The 25,179-nt window shown below is 44.6% G+C and overlaps 1 protein-coding gene and 1 long non-coding RNA gene across 2 annotated transcripts; both read right to left on the reverse strand.

Annotated features, from left to right (window-relative positions):
• Window positions 1–1,960: 1,960 nt before the first annotated feature.
• Window positions 1,961–8,412, reverse strand: LOC308191326. Its single transcript, XR_013947893.1, has 2 exons — window positions 3,199–8,412; window positions 1,961–2,936 (listed from the first exon to the last, which is right to left on the reverse strand). It is a non-coding gene; the product is annotated as an uncharacterized lncRNA (long non-coding RNA).
• Window positions 8,413–8,585: 173 nt separating this feature from the next.
• DERL1 (derlin 1) lies at window positions 8,586–25,108 on the reverse strand. The gene is made up of 8 exons (XM_080583635.1): window positions 24,758–25,108; window positions 23,093–23,204; window positions 19,755–19,819; window positions 17,549–17,575; window positions 15,080–15,175; window positions 14,374–14,426; window positions 13,105–13,215; window positions 8,586–11,288 (listed from the first exon to the last, which is right to left on the reverse strand). The coding sequence occupies exons 1-8, from the start codon at window positions 24,908–24,910 to the stop codon at window positions 11,150–11,152; spliced, it is 756 nt and encodes a 251-aa protein (XP_080439761.1). The 5' UTR covers window positions 24,911–25,108; the 3' UTR covers window positions 8,586–11,149.
• Between the last annotated feature and the right edge of the window lie 71 nt (window positions 25,109–25,179).

A 25,179-nucleotide genomic window follows, 5' to 3' on the forward strand; every position in this document is an offset into this window, starting at 1 on the left:
AAGAACTTCAGAGGGAGGAAAGTTTCAGAGCAGAAATCTCAGCCTATAAATCCCTCTGCAGCCTAAATTACATTGCTTTTCACAAATCCATTACTTACATATAAAAAACTCATTTTGCAACCAAGTTGTTGCAGGGGCTGTCCCAATGCCTGACTGCTCTTTCTGAGAAGAAATGTCTCCTCGTTTCCAACCTGAACCTCCCCTGGCACAACTTGAGGCCATTCCCTCTGGTCCTATCACTGGTTACCTGTGAGAAGAGGCCGACCCCCAGCTCCCCACACCTTCCTTTCAGGTAGTTGTAGAAAGCAATGAGGTCTCCCCTGAGCCTCCTCTTCTCCAGACCAAACACCCCCAGCTCCCTCAGCCGCTCCTCACAGGACTTGTGCTCCAGGCCCTTCACCAGCTTCGTAGCCCTGCTCTGGGCACGCTCCAGGGCCTCGATGTCCTTCTGGTACTGAGGGGCCCAAGGCTGAACCCAGCACTCGAGGTGCGGCCTCATCAGAGCAGAGTACAGGGGGACAATCACCTCCCTGCTCCTGCTGGCTGCAAGTAGCAAAAAGAGACACCGGCACCTGGGAGAGACATGATAAATTACAGACACATACAGCAACATTATAGAAGTCAGTTTGGTATCTGGATAGCAAGGAAAGTGTACACCAGTGATGGAAAGGAAACTTTTTTAGTCTCCTGAACAGAAAGAGGCCTAAGACCATGTTGATCAGTGAAACGAAGGACTTCAGTGGTCATTTGACTGGTAACTAATGGAAAGCTACAAATGGAGCCTACAGGCCTTGAATGTAGTTCTGAAAATATTCACAGTACAGCAGGAAAAGGAAACGGTAGCACAAGCTCCAGTGATGATGGAGATAAGGGGGGAATCACCAGCCCCAAGCACACAGCTCAACTGCAGGAAGCCACAGCAGGTTTTTCACCGTGTTGTTACTGCCATCAGACTTGCTGCTCCAAAATGGTAGCTCTAAAGTATTACAGTCCTCATCATTTAAGCACCCTACACACCAAGAGCAAACTGGCTCAGGCAAAGTAAATGGGATATCTGTGAAACTTCCTAATGCGCAAAATCATCTTCTCTATACATGAACACAATGGCAAGCTGGACATACTTGAGTTTGCCTCCTGCCTCAGCACACTCCTAAAACACACACTGAACAGCCGGGCCGTGTCTTGTCACCTGTTAAGCCTTCTATTTTCCGCCCCAATAGGTGGATATTCCCTTGTTCCTATTAATCAGCCAGGGTTTCACACACACTCAGGTGCGTGAAACGTGGATGTAGCTGTAGACAGACAACTCTTGGATGGTCTGTTGTCTACATCCCTGCTCCCAAGGCACTTCTGCACATCTCCCTTCACTGGAGTTGGCTGTAGCTCCAATCTGTGATCCGCATCATCTGCTGCCTCACCCAATGGGTCACGTTTGCCCCTCAGAGGTTTAGGTTCAGCTCCCCCAAGTCCACCTCCAGCTGAGCAGAGGATGCTGAGCAGGGAAGCTGGCTCTGGAAAGCCAGGGAGGCCTGCTGGAATTAAGATTAGCACCCAGTTTGATCAGGTGACACCATTATTTGTGACACACGCAGAGATAGAGTGCACAGAGGTGCTGAGCAAGGTGGGCAGTGCTAAGAGGAGGCACACCTGGAACAGCAGAAAGAGGATGCCAGGATGGTTCTGGCACCACGATAGCTATGGAGAACATACCCTGAGCTGGAGAAGCCCAGCTCCGAACCTTTTCTCCAGCCCAGCTTCAGCTACCACCAGGCTTGAACCAAAGCTGGAGGCAGAAACGTGGGCAGGGAGCACCCAGGTTGGGGCCCACAGGGTTTTGCTGCACGCTGCTGCCAGAGCCCAGGTGAACAGCCCAGAGCCAGGAGCCCCAGCCAACCCCTGCCCCAGCACCTCAGCAGCAGTGTGCTGCAAGGCTCCCTAGCAGGGATTTAAACAAAAGGAATTTTAATCTTTTTTTTTTTTTTAATGAATGCCAGCGTTTGAAAAGGGAGCGGGGAGGGGAGAGGATGGAAATTTTAACATGAAGCCACACGCTGAAGGTCACAGAAAGGCAAGGCAGACATTGTCTTCAATAATATTGAAAGGAAGACCAACCCTGCTGTGTCAGAGGAAAAAAAAAAAAAAAGAATACTTATTTTGATTGGAAAGAAGGTTTCTCCATGCCCAGTTGTGGTGCAGCATTGCACAACGGAGACTGCTGTGGCTGGGAGCAAGGAGAATTAATTACTTTGCTTTCTGAAGCATGTGCGGCTCTGCTCTGCCGTGCCAACTTCAGGAACGATAAGCACTCACCCAAAGAGCATGGGGAATTTTTTTCCCTGGTGTGAATTTTGCCGGGCTAAATCACAGGAGGCCGCTGAGTTTTTTTGCTTTGTTTTCTTCACACTTGGCCTAAGCTTGAACCTGGGGAGCACCAATTTTGTGTTGGCCGAGGGAAGGGAACTGGACTGAGCGCCCACGTTCGCAGGGAGGCGTGGTGGTGTAATTGCGTTAGGCAGCAGCCCGTAGCGCTGGCTGCCGTCGCGATGGCAGATGACAGCACCTCGTCACAGACAGGGTCGTGACAAATGCAAATTTCTCTCCGGCCCACCTACTCTCTCTGTGGGTTTTGCTTTCAAGGGCATTCCAGCATCCGAACAAAGCCGGAACGCGTCTCTCCCCAGGCGAGCAGGCGGTGGGGTGGTGGCACTGAAGGATGGCTCCAGTGCTTTGTCCTCAGCTGTGCCGCGGCAAGTCGTGTTGCAGAACGGGCTTATTGATGGCGTGCCTGGCCTTTCAGGGCTTTGAATTGTTTCCTCGAGTCTCTCGCTCACGTTTTTCATTTAGAAGGAGATTTTTTATACAAGCGACTTGGGAACTGAAGTCATACAGGTTGCTGAAGCTTTCCTCCTCTGCTCGCAAATAACTCCCAGGTGTCCCTTGGCAGGAGAAAAATGGTTTCACCCAGTGAAAGCACCACCCACCGCCTCAGGATAACTGCAGATGCTGCCGCACTGACCTTCAACAAGCAAAATCACACAGCGTGTACATTTTCACCGTAGTGTTGACACCCCTTCGAAAAAGCGATTCCCACCTCTCCCAAAGCCACTGCTTATGGCCATCTGCGGCCTCAGCACGCCAGAACTGCGGCTCCTAGCTCTGCTCCTCATCCCAGGTTTGTGACAAAAGCTGCTGACTTACCTACGCTGTTGCAAAAGGACCAAAGGATGCACGCATGGGGTGGTTTTTACATCAACAGCTCCTGCCGACCCGTTAACACACTCTTGCAGCAACACTCAGCGAGCCTCCTCCTAGCTCTCAGAAGTGGTAGAGCCAAAACTGATGTCTCCTCAGCAACCCGCACTCACGTTCTTAGTTCATGCTTAAAAAAAAAAAAATGAAAGCTGTTACAAGCATAAGATTAAATAGAAGAGCTATTCAGAGCTTATCAGGCTTTCACCATCCATTTCTTGATGAAAGCTAGAACTGCCCTACTTCCCATGCCTTACAGAACTGATTTTAATTTGCTCCTGAACGACAGCTATCAGTATCTAAACAAGCCAAGACACAAACTCTTGGGCAAGGAAGATCAGCACTTTTCTGGAATTATATTCTCCCTGAATTATCATATGCAAGTAATGATTTCTCTATTGGCACTTCTGCTTGTTCATCACTAGATTAATGCTTCAAATAGGATCCAGACTACACGATTCTTAAAACCATCACCTCTCGGGTTCCAAAACAGATATACAGGGACTGGGGAGGGAAATTATGCCCACATCCTATCTGGTGCTGCTGCTATTCAAAGATAGATTACACCAATATACTTCTTGTTCCCATTTCACCTGCATTCACCAGCTCTTTAGCAGGGTTGCTGTACCAGTCCGTAGCTGTTTTCTAGCATACCCATAGTAAAGCTGAAGCCTGACACACAGTGGCATTGTCTGAAATAAATGCAAATCCACAGAACTGCCCTCATTTGGGCAAGAGCTTGAAAATTTAAGGTGCTCCTGTGGAAGAGGGAAAAATTAAAGCTATGTAGGCGAGATAGCTACTGAATAGGGAAGTGTCAGCCCTACTGATTTGGCCCACAGGCAAATTTAGCTTGAGTCAAAAAAAATACAATAGCAGCAATACAACAAGGTATACATCCAGCACGAGTGACCTTGGCAGTGGCAATAACGCCAGGGGAAAGGCCACCAACACGAAGGACATCCTGCTTCACGCCTGAGGGCACTTCCACGGCAAGGCGCTCCTCCCCAGCCGTGTGCCTACCCACTCCTACCCCACAGAAGCTCCCCCAGCAAATTAGCAGGAATAAGCCGCTCTCCACTTGTTAAAACAAACAAAAAAAAAACCAACCCATATAAATCAAACTGAATTCCCTCTGGCTTCCCAGCTATGGAGGCATCAAGACTTGAATACCCTGCCCTGAGGTCAGAGGTGTTACCTTGGCAATTATACGGGCACAATTGCTTTCCTGCTCCCCTTTTTCCTGGGTTCCTCCTACTTTCCTTCCCCGTCAGCAACATGCCCACACATCCCCTTCAATATATTTTGGTTTTTTCCCTTTTTGAGCTGTGCAGCTAGGGGTCATTATTAATCACGCTGGTTTCCATTCTCCATTTCCCTGCTCATTGTCCCGTGCCGCTTGTTGAGAACCTTATCTTTATTAGCTGCTCTTATCACGACTCGATTACACATTACCAGAAACACTCCTTACTCAGCAGGATTTCCTCGGGATTGCATTGCTTTCGGCTTCGGAAAGCAGCTCTGTGGAGCGAGCCACTCCACCACAGCCAGCCCAGGAAGTTATTGATCTAATTTAAGATGCGCAAGGGGACATGAAAAGCTGGAGGATGACTTTGAGGAACCGGCAGGAGCAGATTTAGAGGACAAAGCATTTCTATAGGGGAGGAAATGCATTAGCTTATGTTGTTTGCATTGGCATTCAATTATAGAGTAATTATTTGGCCTCGGTGAGCTGTGCTCTAATGGCAGCCACAGAGCTAAGCTCCTGCAGCACGGGGATTGCATCCAGCTAAAATGTCCCCCATCCATGTAGTTACTCAACCAAATAACACAGCTGTACGGCTATTGTACCTGTCTGCTTCCAAGAAATCAGACTGATACAGTTCTTAGAGATTTACTAGACCTTCAAGCACCACATCACCACACCACGTACTCTACTGACGGGATTTTTCCCCTTCAATTCTACTATTGCACTGCCCAGGGAAGTTAAAAGGCATCAACTCCTATCAGTTTCTCTTTTTGCATCCTTCCAATCCCCCTCCCCAAGCACGTTGCACAGAATAAATGGTTTGAAAGGGCAGAGTGAGTGCAAGGGCTGGGGGAAATGCATTGACAGAGATGAGAAAAACTTTTCCCTAATGGATGTCTTTCTGAACCACAAAACCCCATGTCTTGTTGAAGGCAACACTGTCCAAGGACTCCACGGCCTGGTGAAACCTCCCGGTGCCAGACACAAGGTAGGGGCAGGCAGCCCAGGCAAGACGTGGGCAGAGCTGGGTTTGTTTGATTGCTTCCCCTCCCGCTTGGGCAGAATGGCACCGCCATACCATTGCCACAGCCCTTTGGATCCCAGATCTCAGCCTACACACAGCTTCTAGGGCTGTCTCAGCAACAAGGAGGTCTGGAGAATTCATTAGGCATTCAGTTAACAGAGATGGAAAAAAAAGGGCACAAGAGTTCTTCTGGAAAAGCAGGAACAAGCTCCAAGAGCATATATAGAATTTGAGGACATTTTTTCTGAGTCCTACTACTTACTTTCATCAGACCATGTGAGAGACGGAGTTAGTGATAGCTGAAAAAGAGATGACTGTGAGCAAGGGAAGAGGTATTAAACCGGTTCTTCCCTGGAGAGGAAAAATAAAGGTGACTGGTCATTTACTGCCTGCACAACAGCCACCAGAAGAAGCAAGAGAAGATTATAAATCGCTGTAAAACCAGTATTGCTCCTGGGCCTGTGATTTTAAGTATCAAGACTCAGCTTCTGAAAATGGTTTGAAGCTCTTCTTTGTATATGCTGGCTGTCATGGTAGGCAATGGATGAAGAGTTCCCGTTACAACCTGCTCGGGCTCTGTAAATTGATGCAGATTCGCATTTTGCAGGTGGAGCTGGTGATTGATCTGGTGATTCCTGTGAGAGCTCTTCCCTGGCACTGCAGAACACGGGCTTGGAGAAAGCACAGGGAGCGCAGGTTCGGTGGAGGAAGGCTGAGAGTACATCCCCTGCTCTTCCTCAAGTGCTCTGCTGGAACATTACATTTGGACCAAATTCTTTGAGTGCGGTTTCAGATCACCAAGAGGGAAGGAAGATTTGAATGAAGTAATGCTGTTCTCACTAAAACATACAGGAAAACTAAAAAGCAGATTACAACTACCCCCAACAAGAGCAGCAGACGTGCAGGGAAGCTTCCACCAGGAATGCGGAAAACCCCCTACTCTTCTCCCCTCTCATGGGTGCAAAACGAACTTTTTACTTAATCACCTGCTAGACTCGTTAACAGCACCAACACTGCGCGATGCCGGTCAAGTCTCAATGAAGACAACTACTCCCAAAGAGCCCTTCCATTTGAAGTAGGTGAGGTTTTTTTGACTTTAAAATAAGCTAAGGGGTCTGTCAATACAACAACTTGAAACCTAGAGGGAAGCATCACTGCAAAGAAGCTTTCTACATTTAACCAACCACTGTAAGGTGATGTGAACCCCAAAGGGTGAAGAAATTTACCAAGCAGCTTGGCAAGCCTACAGGTTGGTGCAAGCAGCATCCTTACACCGCTGGTTACAATGGTTATTAATACAGGGATCTACTTAATACAGGGATCTACCCACTGCCCTTTAATCCACAGCCAGTTCAGGGACTAAGCACCTTTCTTTTAAGAAGTGAATGCAAACATTCATATGCAAGATGACAGCTTGCAGTGTTTTTGTTTCTAAACGCTGCCTCCTGTTGCCATGACCTCCATCACGAGGGACCCCCACCTAACAGCTAGTGGTCTACAGAAACTTGGCCTTAGGAGCCAACCTGAGCTAACTAACTTCTGCTCACGTGTTGTAATCACTCCTCCCAGATCATGTTCCAGGTGATAAAAGGGTGCAGCACCGCTGCAAACAGAACTCCCTTCGTCACCAAAAGAAGCGTGCCTGAAAAATATGATATCCCTTCATCTTTTCAGTCATAAAAAGCAGCACATTGTCATCCTTTAGATGTAAGTACTTCTGCTTAATATGCACATCTTACATAGTTAATTTTATTAATAAAACCACAATGGTAGACTAAATACCAAATTTCGAGTCACACTGTTACTATCATCCCTGGCAAAGTAAGAATCTAGGGATGCAAACCAAGAAAAGCAATTTACTACTGTACGCAACAACAGCTCCAAAACATCTCCACCAAAATTAGTGCCCTGTCACACCATGGCAAGTACAAATTGATCAATCATCCTAATCCTAGCACAGAGAAGAATATGAATCACATACCTTTTAAGTATGAAGAGCAGAAGTGAAGATATTAGGTGACCTGTCAGATCAGAAGCTTGAGACTAAATAAACGTGCAACTCTTCAGCTCGCTGCCTTAACTTACCAAGGCGATGTGCCTACCTCCCTGATAAGGTACAGAGACATACAAACACAGAAACAACCTTACACTAAATTGCAAACAATATGCTACTCTGCAAGTTAAAGCCCCTCAATTTTCCTCACGTGGCACTCAGAGGACAAGACGGGTCAAAGCAAGAGGTCATTTCTCTGTCAGACGCTGGCTACGCCCCACTACCAAGCTATCAGAGAACAGCTGTTGACAAGGCAGAGTGATCGGAAGGAAAGATGATGTGTTCCAAAACCAGACATTTGATTTCATATTCCTGGCTCTCCCACTGACCATTTACGCAGCTTGAGCAAAAACAAAAGCAAGCATTTGTCACTTTGCTGTATCTGGTGTATTTAGCATGGACTGAGACTTTCCAGCTTAAAAGAGCTCAACAGATTCACGTACCACCTCAGGTACCAAGTCCGTGGTCTTCTTTGGCACCTCCGTAGTAACAAACAGAAAAAGTGCAGTCAAATGAATGACGAGGACCAGTAGAGTCATTCGGACGATGCTAAATCTGTCTCCAAATCAGCTGAGGTAACAGACCCTCAAAAATTCTGGCGGTTGTGCCTACCTGGCTGGACAGAGAGGGTGCTGCAGAATACCAAGGTGGCTACTGGGAAATGAACTGATCTCTATCAATCCCACAAAACTTGAGTGTGAACAGACAGGTATTTCCTCCCAGAAGACAATAAACAGTGAATAGTTGAGTATATCCCCCAAAAACTGCAACAGGATAATAACCCAGGAAGGACACACTGTCAGAACTTATGGTGATAAACAAAGAAAATATCTTTTATGATTTTTTAACTCATCTGAGGAGACTCCCCCCCCCAAAACAGGTCATTGTCCTGAGAGTACTTTTGATCAACAGCAGGTGGTGTCACAACGCAGCTGCCAGACACCCTCTGGAGACATGCACATCAGAAGGCTTCTCCTAAGCTGAATTATGATTTAGCGAAACAGAGACAATAACAGATTAAAACTTTAATTTAAAACTTTGCCAACAAAAAGTGATTACAAAAAGGGAAATTATCTGTACAAAATAAGAAAGGAGGTACTCGTTTAGCAAGAGACTGCCATTGTCAGTGTACGCTGGAGGACAAACAGTGCTTCAGGTCAAATGGCAAGAGAGAAACAAACAAAGTGAATTTATAATATGGAATTCTACAGTGAATCTTCCATACAGCAATGTAAATTGACTTGAAGCGGCTCAAAAGCAAACCAGGACTTACCAGAAGTCTGTTTTTCTCACAAATCCCTTTTCTCTTTCTTTATGGAAGGAGGATGCACTACAAAGCAAGACCCAGCACAATGCACAGGGCCAGGACAATGACTTTTGCCGTGCTTCCTCCCACTCGTGCCTTCCTTCTGTAACAAAGGAGCTGTGCAAGGTGAGTGTACCAGAGTTTAAGCTGAGTCACAGACTACTGCATCTTCACTTTGCAGTTAGGTCCTGACTCCAAATAAAGACAAAATGAAGACAAGGTAATACCGGTTTGGAGGCAGTGATATTTTATGACTAAAAAGACCAGTTGCACCGTGACTCCTATAAAACTGATGGTTCTGAAACTTTTTGAGTTGGCCATCAAGTAGCAGGTGCTGGTCAACAACAAATTAGTATTTACAACACTGAAGTCCTCTTTCCCACCCACCCTTTTCTACAGAGACAGACGGAGACTAGAACATCTTCAAAACTTATCACTGAATGGACAAAAATGGCAGGTTCTCTCTGAACTCCAAGCTCCTGTAAAATCTAAGCACGCACTGTGATCATTACCAGTTTTCCACATTTCTCCACAAGCCGGATCAACAAAAGGGAGCTGCAACAATGAAATGGAGCATGCATATTTTTCAAGCAAGCCAGCTGAAAACTTCCAATCTGACTGCTGATTTTCCACCCAGTTTCACATCAAGAAGTATTTACAAGTTTATCAACCTTCATTAGCCAGGTTTAATGAAGGGGGAAAAAAAAAGGAGTAATAAAAACGTTCTGGCCCAGATTCACTTCACCTACTTAGCGATACCTGAGATACCTACGTTGGGGCAGAACAGCCTTGTGTGCCCTGCCCACCCAGTAAAAAGAAAGACAAATGCTAAAGGGAAATTCAAAGACTTGAATCTCATCCTAGTGACAGTGCTTTTTCCTCCTACTGTAAAACAAGAAGGGCAACCATATTCCAACTTAGTTTAAGTGTCGTTCACATGAACCTAAGCCTTACATTTTCACTAGCAGCTCCCACCAAGGGAAGTTGAGGGATGATTACTTTTTTTTTTTTCTTTTTTTTAAGAATCCTATGAGACATGCACGAGTCCTCCTTCTAACTGGGAAAACTGAGATAAGTAATAAGTCTGCTCAAATTCATACGGTGAGTCAGTAACTAGCTAGCATTACAGCTTCCTGGATCTCAGCCCTGTGCTCTGCCCACAGGAACCCAGTACTAGGATAACTACTGCACAGAATCATTTCCCTCTCCATGTCAAAAAGCTTTACAAGAAAAATACAGACGCTAATAAATAGTGTACGTAGTTCCTCATTCACCAGTGAAAGAGTCCTGTAGTAAAAAAAAAAAATCTGTTCTATTTTATCTTGAACCTGGAAAAGTTTATTTCCAGCTTTGATTCTTTGATGTCTTAAAGCTTTTAAGAGAAAGTCGTAAATTCAGTTAATATAAACATAATGCTGTAGTCAGAACCCTTTAACCACAATGATATGTTACATTTTCTAGCTGTAAATTACTATTTGTGCTATCCAATTTTACAATCAAAACAGAAACCTTGAAGCCAAGAATTCAAAGATCTCAGGAAGAAAACAATCCAGACAGCTTCAATTTAAGTAGAGCAAGCCTTGTACATGACATGAAGAATTCATAGATTTCAATTCTCTGAGTATCTGTCATTGCCATTTCAAACGAAAGCCCTCTTTTCCTCAGTCTTGCCCATCCCGTGCTGTAGCAGGTTGGACAAATGATGCATGGCAAGAAAAAATTGCTCTGGAAATACAGCTTAATAATGGAAATAAAACATTTGTACTTCACTTTATGAACACAGCACAGAAATATCGCTTAAGTAATGTTTCCAGAGACCCTGGGACTTAAGCACAGCTATGAAAAAAGTCAGCCTCCTAAACATTGGGGTTAGTTTGATCCAACTGCCATACACTGGATTCTTACTTTACTATGGCTGAAGCTTTTAGTGTACCAGGTGAGATAGAACATCGTTAGCTTGTTCCATCGCATCACAGAACGAGATGGCAAAATGGATGCCTGTTGTGACAGACAGACAATACTGTACAAAGGCAGCTTATTTTTAATGGCAGAATCATATCGGACACTACTGGACAACCTGGAGTAAGATCTACATTTTTCCCTTGTGGACTTTATAATTTTCTCTTGCACCAGAAAAATTCTTCCAAATCAGTTATATCCAACAGCACTACAGAGAGCTCAGTTCTTTAGCAAGCTCTGCACCAGGAAGGATCAGTCCTAGAAGCAATTAAAAACAACGAGTTGCTGTTTTCCAAGGGCAGACGTTATTTACTGGTCACCTAGCCGGAAACCTTGGCCCCAGTTGTGTCTTCCACCACCCTGCTGATCTTCCGCAGCTCTTCTCATGCTAGCAGGTGGGACACCAAAGCCCGACACTCCTCCTCTCCTGTTTGGCAGCCAGCGGTACCTAGGGCAAGCCAGAAGAGAAAGAGTTTGAGAAATAGCTGTTTGTACCTTGGGGGTAATTACCAGACTACTTTTCCGTGGACTTCCTTTCAGCTGCTAGACTTTGCATTAAAACTAGCTTTTGATAGCAGTACCTCACAGGATTCTTTCCAAATTTAAGCCCCCAGTACACTGAGAAGTAGGAATTCTGGGGAACTTACATCCCTGGGATGTGGTTGTATGAACAATAATCCAAGCAAAGGGAAAAGACAGATGATAAGGGAGTCTCATTGTTGAGAATAAATGCTGTGATATAAACTTAATTTCCCTAAATTCTCGTCCTTTTTTTCCTGGAGAAGTAATAAAAACACCAACAAATTACTTATGAGCATCTCTCTCCAACAGTTACAAAGCTCCTGCTACCACAGCATCCAATTATCTCACCGCTCTCTAAATAAAACTTCCTGCAGAACTGTGGACCAGAGACCAAGGGAAACAGGCTCAAGCACACAGTGTGACTGAAATCAAAGTTCAAGTGACCTGGCCAGAGCAAATCAGGGCTGTAAGACCTTATCATCCAACTTAGGCTACCACCTAAACAGTGATCTAAAACACAGCTTCTGCAGATACCAGTGGGATGTCTGGGATGCTATCAATGCAGAGTCATTTCAGGTCTACAATAAACAGTTAATTACGCTGAGCGCCTGGAAATCTCTTTCTGAATTTGACCAAGAAAATCTGAGGCCCAAACATAAAAACCAGATTCCTTTATAGAAGAAAAATGATCCCGTATAACCTTCATTATACTAAATGTATCTGTAATTCATGACAGCATTTTTTTTTTCAAAACTTTACAGTACAGAAGCAGAATTTATCCCACTTCAGAGGTGTTTTCAGTACTTCTATTCCTGCTTCTCAAATACAGAGAAAAATTAAATACACATATGAGGAATCAAGAGAATTGCATATAATCAACAAGATTGATGGTAGTTTCAGAGCTGTTATTACCCTGAAAGCCATTTTAAAGCAACATTTGTCTTCTAGTCTTTAAGGAAAGCTAGGTTTAGCAGTAGGGCTTGCAAACACAAAGCTTCCCTTCTCATTAAAACTTGCAGAGGAAATATAACAGTAATTCAACTTCGTCCTTTAAAAAGGTTAAAAGATGTAAACTATTAATTAACTGAATTGCTAACTAAGACTTGGTAGAGAAAAAGTAGTTACAACCCAAAAGGGATGAGGACAAGGGGAACTGAAGCTATGATCTTTGGCTTCTGACCTTAATATTCCAATGCCAAAACAATGAATAAGTTACAAGGAAAGCACTTCAGAATCCAAGACCTGAAGTCTCAGTCCAGGTGACTTGTACCAGCTGCAGAGTAGGGTTTGTATTACCGCACTTAAATCTGCAACAGACTTCTGTTGCTGTTACAGCTTGCTAAACTGGTAGCTACTGTAATGACACACGGAAATACAGATAAAAGATCAGGAGAAAATAATTTTAAAAAGAATGTGATGGCTACTGTCTGATAATTGGTAGGGAGGTCTCTTTACTATAGTTTAATTCACTAGCAGAGGTGTAACCTTTACTCTTACTCTGAGAAGTGGGTAAAGGACACGAGCCACCCATAATGGTAACAAAGAATACTGGCCATCTACAAGAAACTAAATATTTTTGAGGGCTCAATCTGTACACAGCAGCACAGTCACTATGATAGTCTGAAGCAGGTTGATTTAACAAAGTATTTTACACAGTGCAATCCTAGCAAATATATGTCCTTATAAACAACCCAAAAAATTGATCCAAATAAACAGCGAGACACAGTATAAAGCCAGCTTACAAGAACTGAGGTGTGGACAGAAAATTCCTTCCTCCCAAATCCATTGGGTATTTGAACATTAAGAAGAAATACAGGTGTCCAACCAGATTTCCTATCAGCTCATTGATGACTCTGCAAGGCAAAAGAAAAAGAGGAGTTTCACATGCCATCTTCCACAAAAACAGTGACCATCTTCTGCCAGTTCCTATTGTTCACCTGCCACAGGCTCTGCCAGGGCCACGAGCCCCGGAAAATTTCCCTTCCCTCAGCATTTTGCAGCCACTTCTTTAGAAGGGCCAGCTTGCAGTGCCAACACATCAACAGGCTGTTCCACCCTCCCTTCCAAGCCATCTCCGCAGACTGTACTGAAAACGCAATTTAATGCTTGTTTACCTCGGGGAATTAGACCGTATAGCTATTAGTGTCTAAAATAATAGTCTGCAGAGCCTGAGAAGTTACGGCTGTTTTCGCTGGACAACCTGCCTCCCGCTGTACTGTTTTGTTCCCAATTTTGCAAAAGCACTGCTGAATGGAGGCCCTTGAGTATTTTCTGTCATGCATAGAAACAGCAGGTATCTAACAGCAAGCAGTTTTCCTCAAGTGACGGATGAGTCAGTGGGAGGCACAGCCAGGAAAGGGAATTTGGTTTTGCTGCGCTCCTATCTCCTCCTTTTATAAACCAAGCACACCGCTTGCCGTTGTCACCAATTGTGTTACAGCATCACCAAGAGGCCCCAGTCAATACAGGGCACCGGTGGGAAAGGCTGTGCACAAAGAGGGGATTTCTGCATCACAGCACTTAAAAGAAGTGCAGAACAAACCAACAGATACAGAAAGTGCTAATATGGCACCCCGCAGGCTTGTTATTGCCATTTTTCCTTGTTTCACAAGCTGATAAAAGCATCATGCTGAATGAGATTCTGATGGAATGAAGTAGCTTGCCTCTGACAAGTGTTGTTGTTTCTAAAACCAGTAATAATGGCTGGTCACTTGGGATGAAATCTTTCTTTACTGGGCATCATGCTTTTAGCAAGGAAAAGGCCTAATGCACGGATCTACTAGAACATAAATCAAATTCTTATTATTTCTCCTCACCTACATTCCGTAGTTCTCACATCCACATCTCCTTCTTTGCATTTATCTTAAACAACCACCATATGACACTGAGAAGGATCAGTCCAATTACACAGCTTTAAGCCTCTTATTTTAATATTGCTATTAAATTCAGCAATAAGAAATAGCTGTAAAAACCTTTATAACTTCAAATTGGCCACATCTGTAAATACGTACGATCCACCAATGATGTAGTTGAATCCCAGGATAACCCATGGAAGGTAACAGGCCTGAAAAAGAATGCAGAAATTGTAAATACAAGTGAAGTACTACTTAAACCTGCTCAAGCTCCGCTGCACTAGTATGTATGATTAGAATCTCAGTGTTTTAGCATTACACAAATCCGAATATATTAAGTAGATTCTAACTAAGAAGGTAGAATACTCTAAACTGAGCAATCACTAGCACGTTTAGACAAATCATACTGACTTAAATATTTTAAGTAGATGTGCCTTTTGCAGTCTGTGTTCCATGCCAAGCTTACATCTGAAACAAAGTCCTAACATTTCTGACTTTGAAAAGGTCTGGAAACAACAATCAAGAGAGTTTTCACTACAACACCTGGCAGAAACTGACCAAGCTGCATAGGAAAGAGCAATTTAGAACAACAACTATTCAGCTTTTAGCCAGGTTAATGTGTTATCAGGAATTTTATTTTCCTTTTTTTCAGACAAATGTATTTCAGTGGTCAGGATACCTTTTCAGTAAAGCCACACTGCGTGACACCATATGGAAGACCAACAGACTTGTCTCTGCTGCTTCTAAAGGAGTTTTATGAGTGCATGAGACATCTTTAATGGGAGAAAATACTTATATTTTGTCCCTCAGTCCTTTCACATGCATCTTCCAGGCAAAAACCTTTCCAACAACCTGTTCAATTTACCTTAAATCTTGTTCCAAACCAGAAAGATACAATCATGTCTCTGTTCAGCTGGGCCCACACGTAAAGCACTGACATGATGAGGGGAATCATCAGCAACTGCAATATTAAAAAAAACAAGAAAAAGAAGAGAGGCAAAAAGTTACCATAATGTTCACAGAAGTTTGAGAAACTTGGAGAGCAAGGGACTAGAAGGTTCAAAAATGGTTTAAAAGCATGATGCATCAGCAAAGTCTTTAAAGATTGCCCCAGGATCTCTGCCACCACACACACATCATGGATCTGCTCTCAAGATCAAAAAGCTAAAGAAGAGAACCTCCTTGGTCATTCTCTTTTGCTGTGCTGGAAAACACTTTGTTACTGAAGACAGTGCCCCACTAGGCTACAGTATGATAGCTTAGATGAGCACGGAAGCCAAAATAGGTGGTGCAATTCCCGATATAGGTATAAAATGATTTAAATGCATATTAGAGACACCTATGTCCTGAGTATACGACCAAATGATAACTTTTGAGTCTTAATACACACAGGTCTACGCTTCAGCACAGTGCAGTGGAGACACACCAGAGGAGTCTCAGGCTTTGAAGCCACGTAACTACAGCAGCACAAGAGCAAAGCAAAGGGCTCCAAAGCAACCTGCACTACGCAGAACAGCAGCCGTGGCAGATTCCAATGCTCCCAGCAGCTGGGTACCACACCTACAATCAGCAACATTTGTGCCGTAATCGTTTCTGTTTACAGTCCAAGGCAGTAACCCCAACACATCCTCACCTGGGACTAAGCCAGTATGTCAGAGGTGTCGCTGCATCTGCGTGCCAGCTCTGTGCCGCTCAGACCACCAACAGGGAGGCGTAGCGGCACATCATCGCTGCAAAGCGTCGCAACCTGATTAGGCAAAGCTCTTGGAAGAGCTTCAGGTCACCCCCTGCTCCATGCTGGGAGAGGAGGCTGTTCCTAATACTGCCCTACTGCAGCCCTACCTTAGTTGATTGGAATATTTTGGTGAAACAAAATATAGAGGGCTGTTTCAGGTATCTGCTGATTTCTGAACCAAAGAGAGCGTGCTACCAACACTGCCATGAACAGGCTTAACACCACAAACCAGCTGGGGTGACTGGAAGAGAGGATAAAACATGTCCCTTCAAGGGTGGCACTATTTAGTAAGCTTCACTTTAAAGCTGCCGTACCAGAGCCAACCCAGCCTTCCCCAAGCCTTAAGTTTCACCAGCAGTCTGACTCCTCACACAAGCACCTTAAATTCATTATTAAAATTATTTTTATATATATATATATATATATAAATAAAAATAACATATATTATATATATATACACACACATAAAACAATGTTTATGAAGGCCCATTGGAGGCCCAGATGTCCTACTCTGTCATCTCACTTTTCAAGTCATTCATTCAACACAAGCAAAATCCCTAATTCCAACAAAAATACATGTATATACCAAACAGTTGACCCTCTTCTAAGCAGCATCTTGTGTGCAGACTTAAAACCATTTTAACTTTATTTTTTAAAAGATACAAATCAACACAGTCAGTCTAAAATTCATACAGAGTGACTTCAGCATCCTTTTGAACAATTTGGTGGAGTCTTCCCCACAGCAAAAAAGAATTAACTGCGAAATTATGGACACCCCTTAACAGAATTCAATCCTGACTGCAGGTGCATAATCATCATTTCTGTCTACTGGAGGAGCCTGATAATTGATCTAATAAATACTAAGATAATCTTGCACAGAGTATTAGAGATATTGGTGCAGGCTTTGGGTGATGGGGACAGAAGTAAGATGAGGACGGAACAGCAGAGGCAGGCTGAAGGCATGCAGTTGTATCTGATACTTGGTTGTATTCAAGAAATGCTTCCTTTATTTCCACCCCCCTTAACATCTGGGCAGATAAGAGCTCCCTCATTGGAGCTCATTCTTCAGACTGCTATTTAATCATTCTCGTGAGGATTTTGCACTTCACAGTTCTGATAGGAATCTGAAGCTGCACTTTTCACAAAAAGAGCTTCTGTCAGCAAGTAAGTGGAATGAATTTGAGAAGACTAACGAACCCAGGAACCATTTTTAGCTAAAAAAAAACTAAGAATGCAGATCCACATTCATTAGAGGAAACAGTACATAGATGAAATCTTGGGTCCACTTCAGTGACAGGCAGAAACTTCCTGACTGTGAAAGCTGCTTCTCGCTCCTTGACTCCCTAACTAGGTTATGGATGGAAGATTCAGAAATGAGATTGTGATGTCAGCTGAGGCTAACCCAAACTACTCAAACTCAAAAAGAAACACTACACACAGAGCCAGTCCATTTTGACATAAACTAAACCAACCTACCTTAAGTATGCTCTGTGTTTATGTAGATAATGCTGTCTGAAAAACCATTAAACAGTCTGGGACCCTCATTAAATAGTCCGAAAGCTGAAGGCTATTATTTTTAAAAAACTGCACTGCACTTACCTGCATGTCCATGGCCAAGCCAGTTATCTGTCATTTTGCCATTAAGGGAAAAAGCAGCAAAACCTGACAGACTAGGAGGAGAAAAAGAAACTACACACACACTGAACACAAACGGGAAAGCCTTTAATTTTAACGCTTAAAATGAAAACAATGTTCTTGGGAAGTATTAAGTCAGGCACTGGAAAAATGAAAGACCTCCAATGATCTACAGAGTTGCACACTTAGCTTGAAAGGCTACTGAGAAGTGATTAATGTACATGAACCTCAAGTCAGTACCCCAGGAGCTGGCAGATGCACTGGCCTCCCTCCATGATGAAGCTGGCCAGCTACAAACTCAGCCAGTCCTTCCATAACAGCAGGTTATTTCTTCCATTAGTTTTTGGTGGTTTGTTTGGTTTTTAAAGACTAAAACGCTTTTGTAACAAAAGAAATACCAAATCAGACAAAAATATCTAATATTGCCACTAGGTCACAGAAAATGAGTAATTTCTTAAAGACTTTTAACATCACTTTCCTGCCTTGGAACTCAAAAGGTTTGCTTGCTGTAATAACTGCTGGGCAGAAACAATTACTGAAGAATTTTGCTATGATCAGAATGCTTTCAACAGTTCACGAACGCACGTAAAATGGCACTGAGCTCCTTCCCAGCTCAGGCATCCAACTCCCTCCTTACATCATCTATGGAACAAGCACCTGGAAGCTTTCAAATGACCAGTTTGAACGTCAAGACACAATCAGACTCCTCTCATAGCTCACAGCCAGCAGCCTGCAACCACAACGAAGCTGCTGGGTTTCTTAACAACACAGCTAAACACAGGTTGTTTTCCCAGTACAGCTGCAGCTCAACAGGACTAGCAGGACTAACAATTCCCTCCATGTGGAATGTAACTAGAGATGGTTAATCTATTGATAAAGGTGGCAGCATTTCTACACAGGAGTTTGCCTGGCTGTACCTGGTTCACGCTGTCATTACTCCCTTTTTTTTTCTAGGAGTTGTGCCACTGCAAATTGCTGCAAGGAGGCTAGGAACAACACAAACAGAACAGGAACGCCTCCAGGGATGGGGATTCCACACCCTCTCCGGGCAGCCTTCACCTGTCTTTGACCAGTGCCACAGTAAAAAGGTTATTTCTTGCATTTAAATGCAATTCTCTGTGTTTCATTTTGTGCCTGTTGCCCCTTGGTCCTTCTGAGGACCAGAGAAGTCTGGCTCCTCCTCTAATCCTTCCCCCACTAGGTAGCTATCCACACGGATGAACCCCTGAACCTTCTCTTCTCCCGTGCTGCAGTCCCAGCTCCCTCAGACTCTCCTCATATGATGTTCCAGCTCCTCAGCCATCCTTACGGTCCTTCGCTGGACTCGCTCCAGTCTGTCCGTGCTTCTCCTGTACCAGAGCTGGGCAGAGAGGAGCCATCACCTCCCTCAGCCTGCTGGCAATGCAGCCCAGGAGGCTGTCGGCCACCTTTGCCACAAGGGCACGTCGCTGGCTCCTGGTTAATTTGCTGACCTCCTTTTCTGCAGAGCTGCTTTGCAGGCAGCGAGTCCCCAACCTGTCCAGGTGCACGGGGCTGCTCCTCCCCAGGGGCAGGAGTTTGCACTTCCCTGTGTCGGGCTCCACAAAATCCCCAACCAGCCCATTTCTCCAGATTGTCCAGATCCCTCTGAGTGGCAGCACAACCGTCTGCTATCAACAACTCCCAGTTTTGTGTTTGAAACCTAATGAGACTCAGGAAGTCGGCTCAGTGCAGGTGTCCCAGCACTGCTTTCACAGCCTTAGCTGACTTGTAACCAGCAGGTAAGGTATGGGCTAACCCCAAATTCCCAACTAGGGGAACAGCAGAGATCAGACCTGCTTGCATGTGGCAGCTTAAGCACACTAAATTCACTCCTAGCCCACGCTGCAAGCCACAGAAGTGGCTACTGGAAGTAATACAGTGAGCACTACAGAAGCTCTTGCAGCACGAGTGAAGCTTAACGTAAGCAGAACTCCACTCCTCAAGTTACAAAGCTGTGTTAGCACACGCAGTGAGTGGCTCGCAGGGACAATACCAATACATTTCCAGGAAGACAAAAGTTTACCTGTAAACATTTGCTACACTGTAGATGTAGTTAGTTGCTAAAACCTGGTCTTTCAACGTATTTCAGACAGAAATATTAGAACTAAAATATTCTAAAGGTTTGATGATATGACAAACAGAAGGATACAACGATGCAGATCCAGTTGAACAGGAGCATGAACATGTAATCTGCTGGCCTTCCATCAAAAGCCCCTGTAAATAAAAAGATTTGTTAGGAAAGGTATAAAATCTTGGTTAAAACATTAAGACTTTACCTTCAGAAGTCTAAGAAAACTTCAGTTGATAAGAGTTACACTAACTACTGCCAGTGGTTTTTGACTTTTATTTTTTAACTTTAAAAAGCCTTATAAGAGAACAACCTACGAGACCAAAAATTAAGACTTATTTGCATTAAGTGCACACACAACAGCTCTACTAAAAAAAAACTAACATACTAACTCTGGAAATCAATAGTTTTAACTTCACAAGACTTCAAATTGGAGTCGGATCCAATCCCTCCCAAGAAGTTGCCAGTCAGAAGCCCACAAAAAACAAGCGTACTTAAACAGCAAAAGCAGAGATGCAAAGCTTATCAAGTCACATGAAAGCTACTCCTTACTTAGGCACATTGCATCCTTTTTGCATCACCTGGTCAGACTCAAGAGATACGAGTTTTTACACTCCAGAAAAGTTAATATATGTGACAGAGTATACACGTGCCATGCATTCTGTTCCTTCTTCCAACCTGAACTGCTTGTCTGATTTCCCATTTCAAACGTGTCCATGTTTTTCAGGACAGTGGAAAAGAAAACTAATAACATTCCCTGCAAAGAAAATGAAGTTATCTTTTGATGCCCTGTTGAGTTTATGACCTGGCAGAGAGAAGGGTTAAAAAAACAACTCAACTCTTTGTGAACATGAAAATTATAAGCTCTCACTCCTGCGAACTGTGGCAGAGACCTCAGCATTTGAGCCAGACTCCTATCGAATTTCATGTAACCTCACGCAGGCAAGGAAAGACCAAGAATTCTGCTGAAACAGGCCCAAAACACAGTGCACCACAAACAAGCTGATTTATTTGCTAATAAACATCAAAATGCCCAGAAAGAAGGACACTCATGTTAGCACAGTGTGGCTTCCTACAACTATTTTACTGGTCTTCAAACATCTAAAGAAAAAATATCTGGTTTTAGCATTTGCTTTTTAAAAATAACTGGAGTGATTCACTCTGCGTAAAAGAACTAAAATGGCAACCTTGTTTTAAGTTTATTATTTAAGTTTAGCCACGCAAGCTACACGACAGAAAAAACAAAAACACTTTGAAAAAATCTTTTGGAAAGTTTTAAAGCCGGAGAACTACATTAATTGGAGTTTTTTCCTTACTGTTGCCATACAACACAAGAAACAAATAGAGAGGAAGCCGACTAGCGCTGCAGAACCTCCAAGAAGAGGAATCCCTCCAGAATATGAAGAAATAAAGGAAATAAAAAAGCTTTTAACGTCATTATTTAGGAGATTACTAACTAGCAAGACGAACTATTTAAGTTGAATTTCCAATTAATACCTAAGTCCAATTCATATTTAAGAAAACTGAGCTACAGACTCCCAAGAAGTTCAGCACAGGAGCGAGGAGCCCACTGCATCCATCAGGGCCCAGGACAAATCCAGCACCTGGTGAGGAGCTGCAGGCTCAGAATCTCATCATCCACACTGCTGTCAACTCTGCACATTTCCACCGCAGTCTCCCTGGTGGCATTTGTTACCTTCTTCACCACCGGAAACAAACCAAAAACACCTCAATCTCATTTTCCTCAGGTAGCTGGACATCAGCTCATTAGGAAAACACAGCCACAGTATAAAGCCATATGGTTGTTGGTTTTTTTTTTTAAACAGCTGAATCTCTTCCCCTCATAAATTTGAGGTTAGCATGCAACGCTAGTGTATGCTCAAACGCCATGTATAACCCTGACAACAGTCATTTCACTTCCTCGGTTTCACTGATAAAAGGAGGCAGGTCTACGCTGAGTTCAACCTTTAAACGTATCAGCAACTTACACACAGCAACTTCCCGCTTTCAGAACTACAAAGAATCCGAGAAGTTTTTGTAGAAAGGAAGGACTGACCTAATCAAGAAGCCTGGTTACATTAAGAAAAATTAATCTTACAGGTGAACTGCATTGCCCCACACAACAACACAGCTGACTTCTCAGCTTCAAAATCCAGATGTATATGGCAGGAATGTAAATTCACTGTTGGAAGACCTGACTCCCTTCCATGAGACTTCTGCCACAGCAGAGACAACTACAGTATTTTTTTAGTATATGTACAAGCAGTGATGTCTTATAATTTGCATATATTAACCAAGAATTCTTATTTCGTATAGCTTTGCACGGTAGAATGTCGTAACTGCCATTACCCACATGTGTTCTTAACCTTCTACACCAAAAGGCTTAAAGAGGAGGAGGAGCTGGGTTTAGTTACTGAACGGCCGCATACTTTTATTGAGAAACAACCAAATGCAATGGGCACACTCCTCCATTTCCCTGTTACTCGCCTTACGACTTAAAAAAAGGGATCCCACAATGCCCTCTGGATGGCAGGTTGACTGGGGACCTCTTCTCCACCCACAGGGGTTCCCAAATTTCCTCCACTTCCACTTACACCATCAGCTCTAAGGCTCCATTAGAACGACACTGGAATTAGTGTTTACAAAGGCTTCCAGAGGAGTTTGGCTTCCTAAATGCTTTCATTATTTTCTTGATTTGAAATAATTTTTGCTAGCTTTAATGAACTGTGATACGAAAAGAAATCTTATTTGAAGCTACCTTGTAATAAGAATCTCTTTTTCAAGAAAAAATGAAAACGATTATTTTCCATTATCTGACCTCCTGTCTTCTACTCTCGATTTTTCCCCTACATAAAAATCCAACGAGTTCCTTAACATTTTCACATTTCCGTGTGACAGAAAGGTACGCTTCATTTGTACAAAGGCCTCTCCCAATTCAGCATTTCCTACAGAAGAACACAAGTAAGCACCATCACCTTTAAAAAAAACAGGAAAAGCTGAGACTGTTACGTATTACACATGCTCTATCATACTTCCATGTTAAAGGACACCAGACACAAGAAAAAAGAAGTAAAGCTGTCTTCTTGTCTCTCTCCCTTATTTCCTGAAATCAATGACTAGAAGCACCATGCCTTCCCATTGAAAGAAAATATCAAGTTCAAGTAAAAAAAAATATCAAGTAAATGAACAAGCTCTGTGCCACAGGCAAAGAGGCAGTGATACAAAAGCAGTTTTTAGAGCAGTTTTCCCTTTGACTGACATAAGGGGGCACAGAGATGAGCCATCTTTCTCCCAGTTCTGTCCAAGCCTGCCACAGTCCCATCACCACAGTCCCCAGAGAAGCTCTGTTTGGCAATGTTTTGTCTCTATCAACTCCGGGCAGAGTTTCCCACGTGCACACCCCTTAACGTACAACATACCTGTTTCTAATCGCGATGAATATTGGTACAGGAAATACAAATTCACCAAGTAGAGAAAACCTGTTCCGGGTCCCACTGGGAAGAAGAAAGTTGCAGTTATCGGCCGCCAGATCTGTCCAGAGCAAAAGAGAAGGACATGTTTGTACGTTGCGGAATGTGTTCATATGCACAGCTTTTTTGTTCTCCTTTCCTACCAATTAATTGGAAATACAAATTTTAGAATAAAGATTGCCCAAGTATCAATTACTGCTGCTTCAGCAGCCTCTACAGTTGCTTTTAATCTGATGCGCAAAGCTGTTAAGACTACAACTAAAGTCACGCACAACTTTCCAGGGCACTTCCATCACATCTTCACAGTATTGAGTCTTTACTGCGGTGCAAAAGAGGCTTGCTTGCAAGGATGCCGGCCCGTTTTAAAGGCATCTGTGCAGAATCCACTCTAACCTGTTTGAGGCAGGATCTCACAAGCAGCCTTTAGCATGTTTTCAGACAGCACAAGCTACTTTAAGCTTTTTGCACCTGCTTTAGAGTCTCTCAACCATCGGTGTTATGCACAGTGAATGGCAGCACATAGCCAGGATAGAAAATGTCTGGCCATTTAAGAATGCACTCAATATTGAATGGGAAACATTTCCAAATAGCATTTCAGGCTCCTGAGCTTCGTAGTTCCAGAAGGATAAACAGAACTACAGAAAACACAGCCGCTTGAGCTATTACATTCTGGGGAAAGTATATGAAGCAAACAGAGCACAAGCTGTCTTTTTCTCTTTTTTTTTTTTTTGTTCACTCAGTCTGTTTGACTAGTGATGTAATGAATACGTATAAAACACACTGAAAGGATGGGCTATCTTCGCTTCCGTCACTTTCATTTTCAGTTCAACCAGGGGGTAACCGCCCCAAACATCTGTGTACCAAAACAGTGAACCCGTGACCTCCTAACAGAAGGAAAGGCCACGTCTGCCTTGTGATCAGCCCCAACATTTCTAACACAGAGGAACACCGTTATTCTGAAGCTCCAGGACTTTTGCAGCTAACTTACATCAGCCATACCCAGGCTGACAATCCCCAAACATGATGTTTTACGTTCAGAACACGAACATAAAACACCAAGGATCATATAAAGCACTTTTTACACATAGAATTTGCCCCAGTATCCCCAGACCGAGCTGGGTCTGGGGGCAGTTGCGTGCCTGCCTCCTCGCCCACCACGCTGTAAGAGGGGCCAAGCACGTCACCTGCAGCTACTACCACGGTATTTATGATTACAGGAGCCGAGGCACGAGGATGAGAGGTCAGAAGAACGACACAGCTCAGAAAGGGGCACGTCCTCTCCTCCTTTCCTGCCTCGCAGGAGCCCTGCGGGGCCGAGCGCCCAGCCCGTGTCACCTTGGGGGCTGCAGGGCGGGTGCTGGCCCAGCACAAGCCGCTGCAGGAGGGGGGCTCTGCCCCCCCCCTCACGCCGGGGAAGGGCCGGGTCAGTGCCCGGGGCTGTCCCGGGGCGCTTCGCCCTCACGGAGCGGCCGCTGAGGGACCAAGCCCTGGCTTACAGCCCACCGCCCCGCCGCCGCGCACTACAACTCCCAGCATGCCTTGCGCGCCGCAGCCCATGCTTTCCATGGGGGGGAGCGCCGCAAGGCACGCCGGGAGGCGTAGTGCGGCCCGTACCTGGAAGCGGTTGATGAAGGCGTCGGGCCACAGGAAGAGGTAGACGGGGCTGACGAGGCCCAGCTTGCCGACCAGCGGCACCGCGATGGAGCCGGCGAACCAGTAGCGGGTGATCAGCGGGATGCTCCGGAACCAGTCCCCTAAGTCCGACATGGCGCCGCCGAAGCCGAGGCCGAGGCCTCGCTGAAGGATCCGGCCGCTGAGGGAAGGGACGGGCGGGGAGCGGCGGGGCCGGGCCGCAGCTCGCACAGCGCCCGGGGCCGGCGGAGGAGGGAGGAAGGAGCCGGGGGGAGGCCCCGAGCCAGACGTGGCGCCGCCGAATTCGGCCCCGCCGCTGCCGCTTCCGGCCCCGCCCCGGAGGCCGTTGCCAGGTGACGAGCGGGCTCGGCAACACCCGCCGCGCGGAAACTACATCTCCCAGC

This window comes from Anser brachyrhynchus (assembly GCF_964034855.1).
Source record: "Anser brachyrhynchus genome assembly, chromosome: 2".
Lineage (NCBI taxonomy): Eukaryota > Metazoa > Chordata > Aves > Anseriformes > Anatidae > Anser > Anser brachyrhynchus.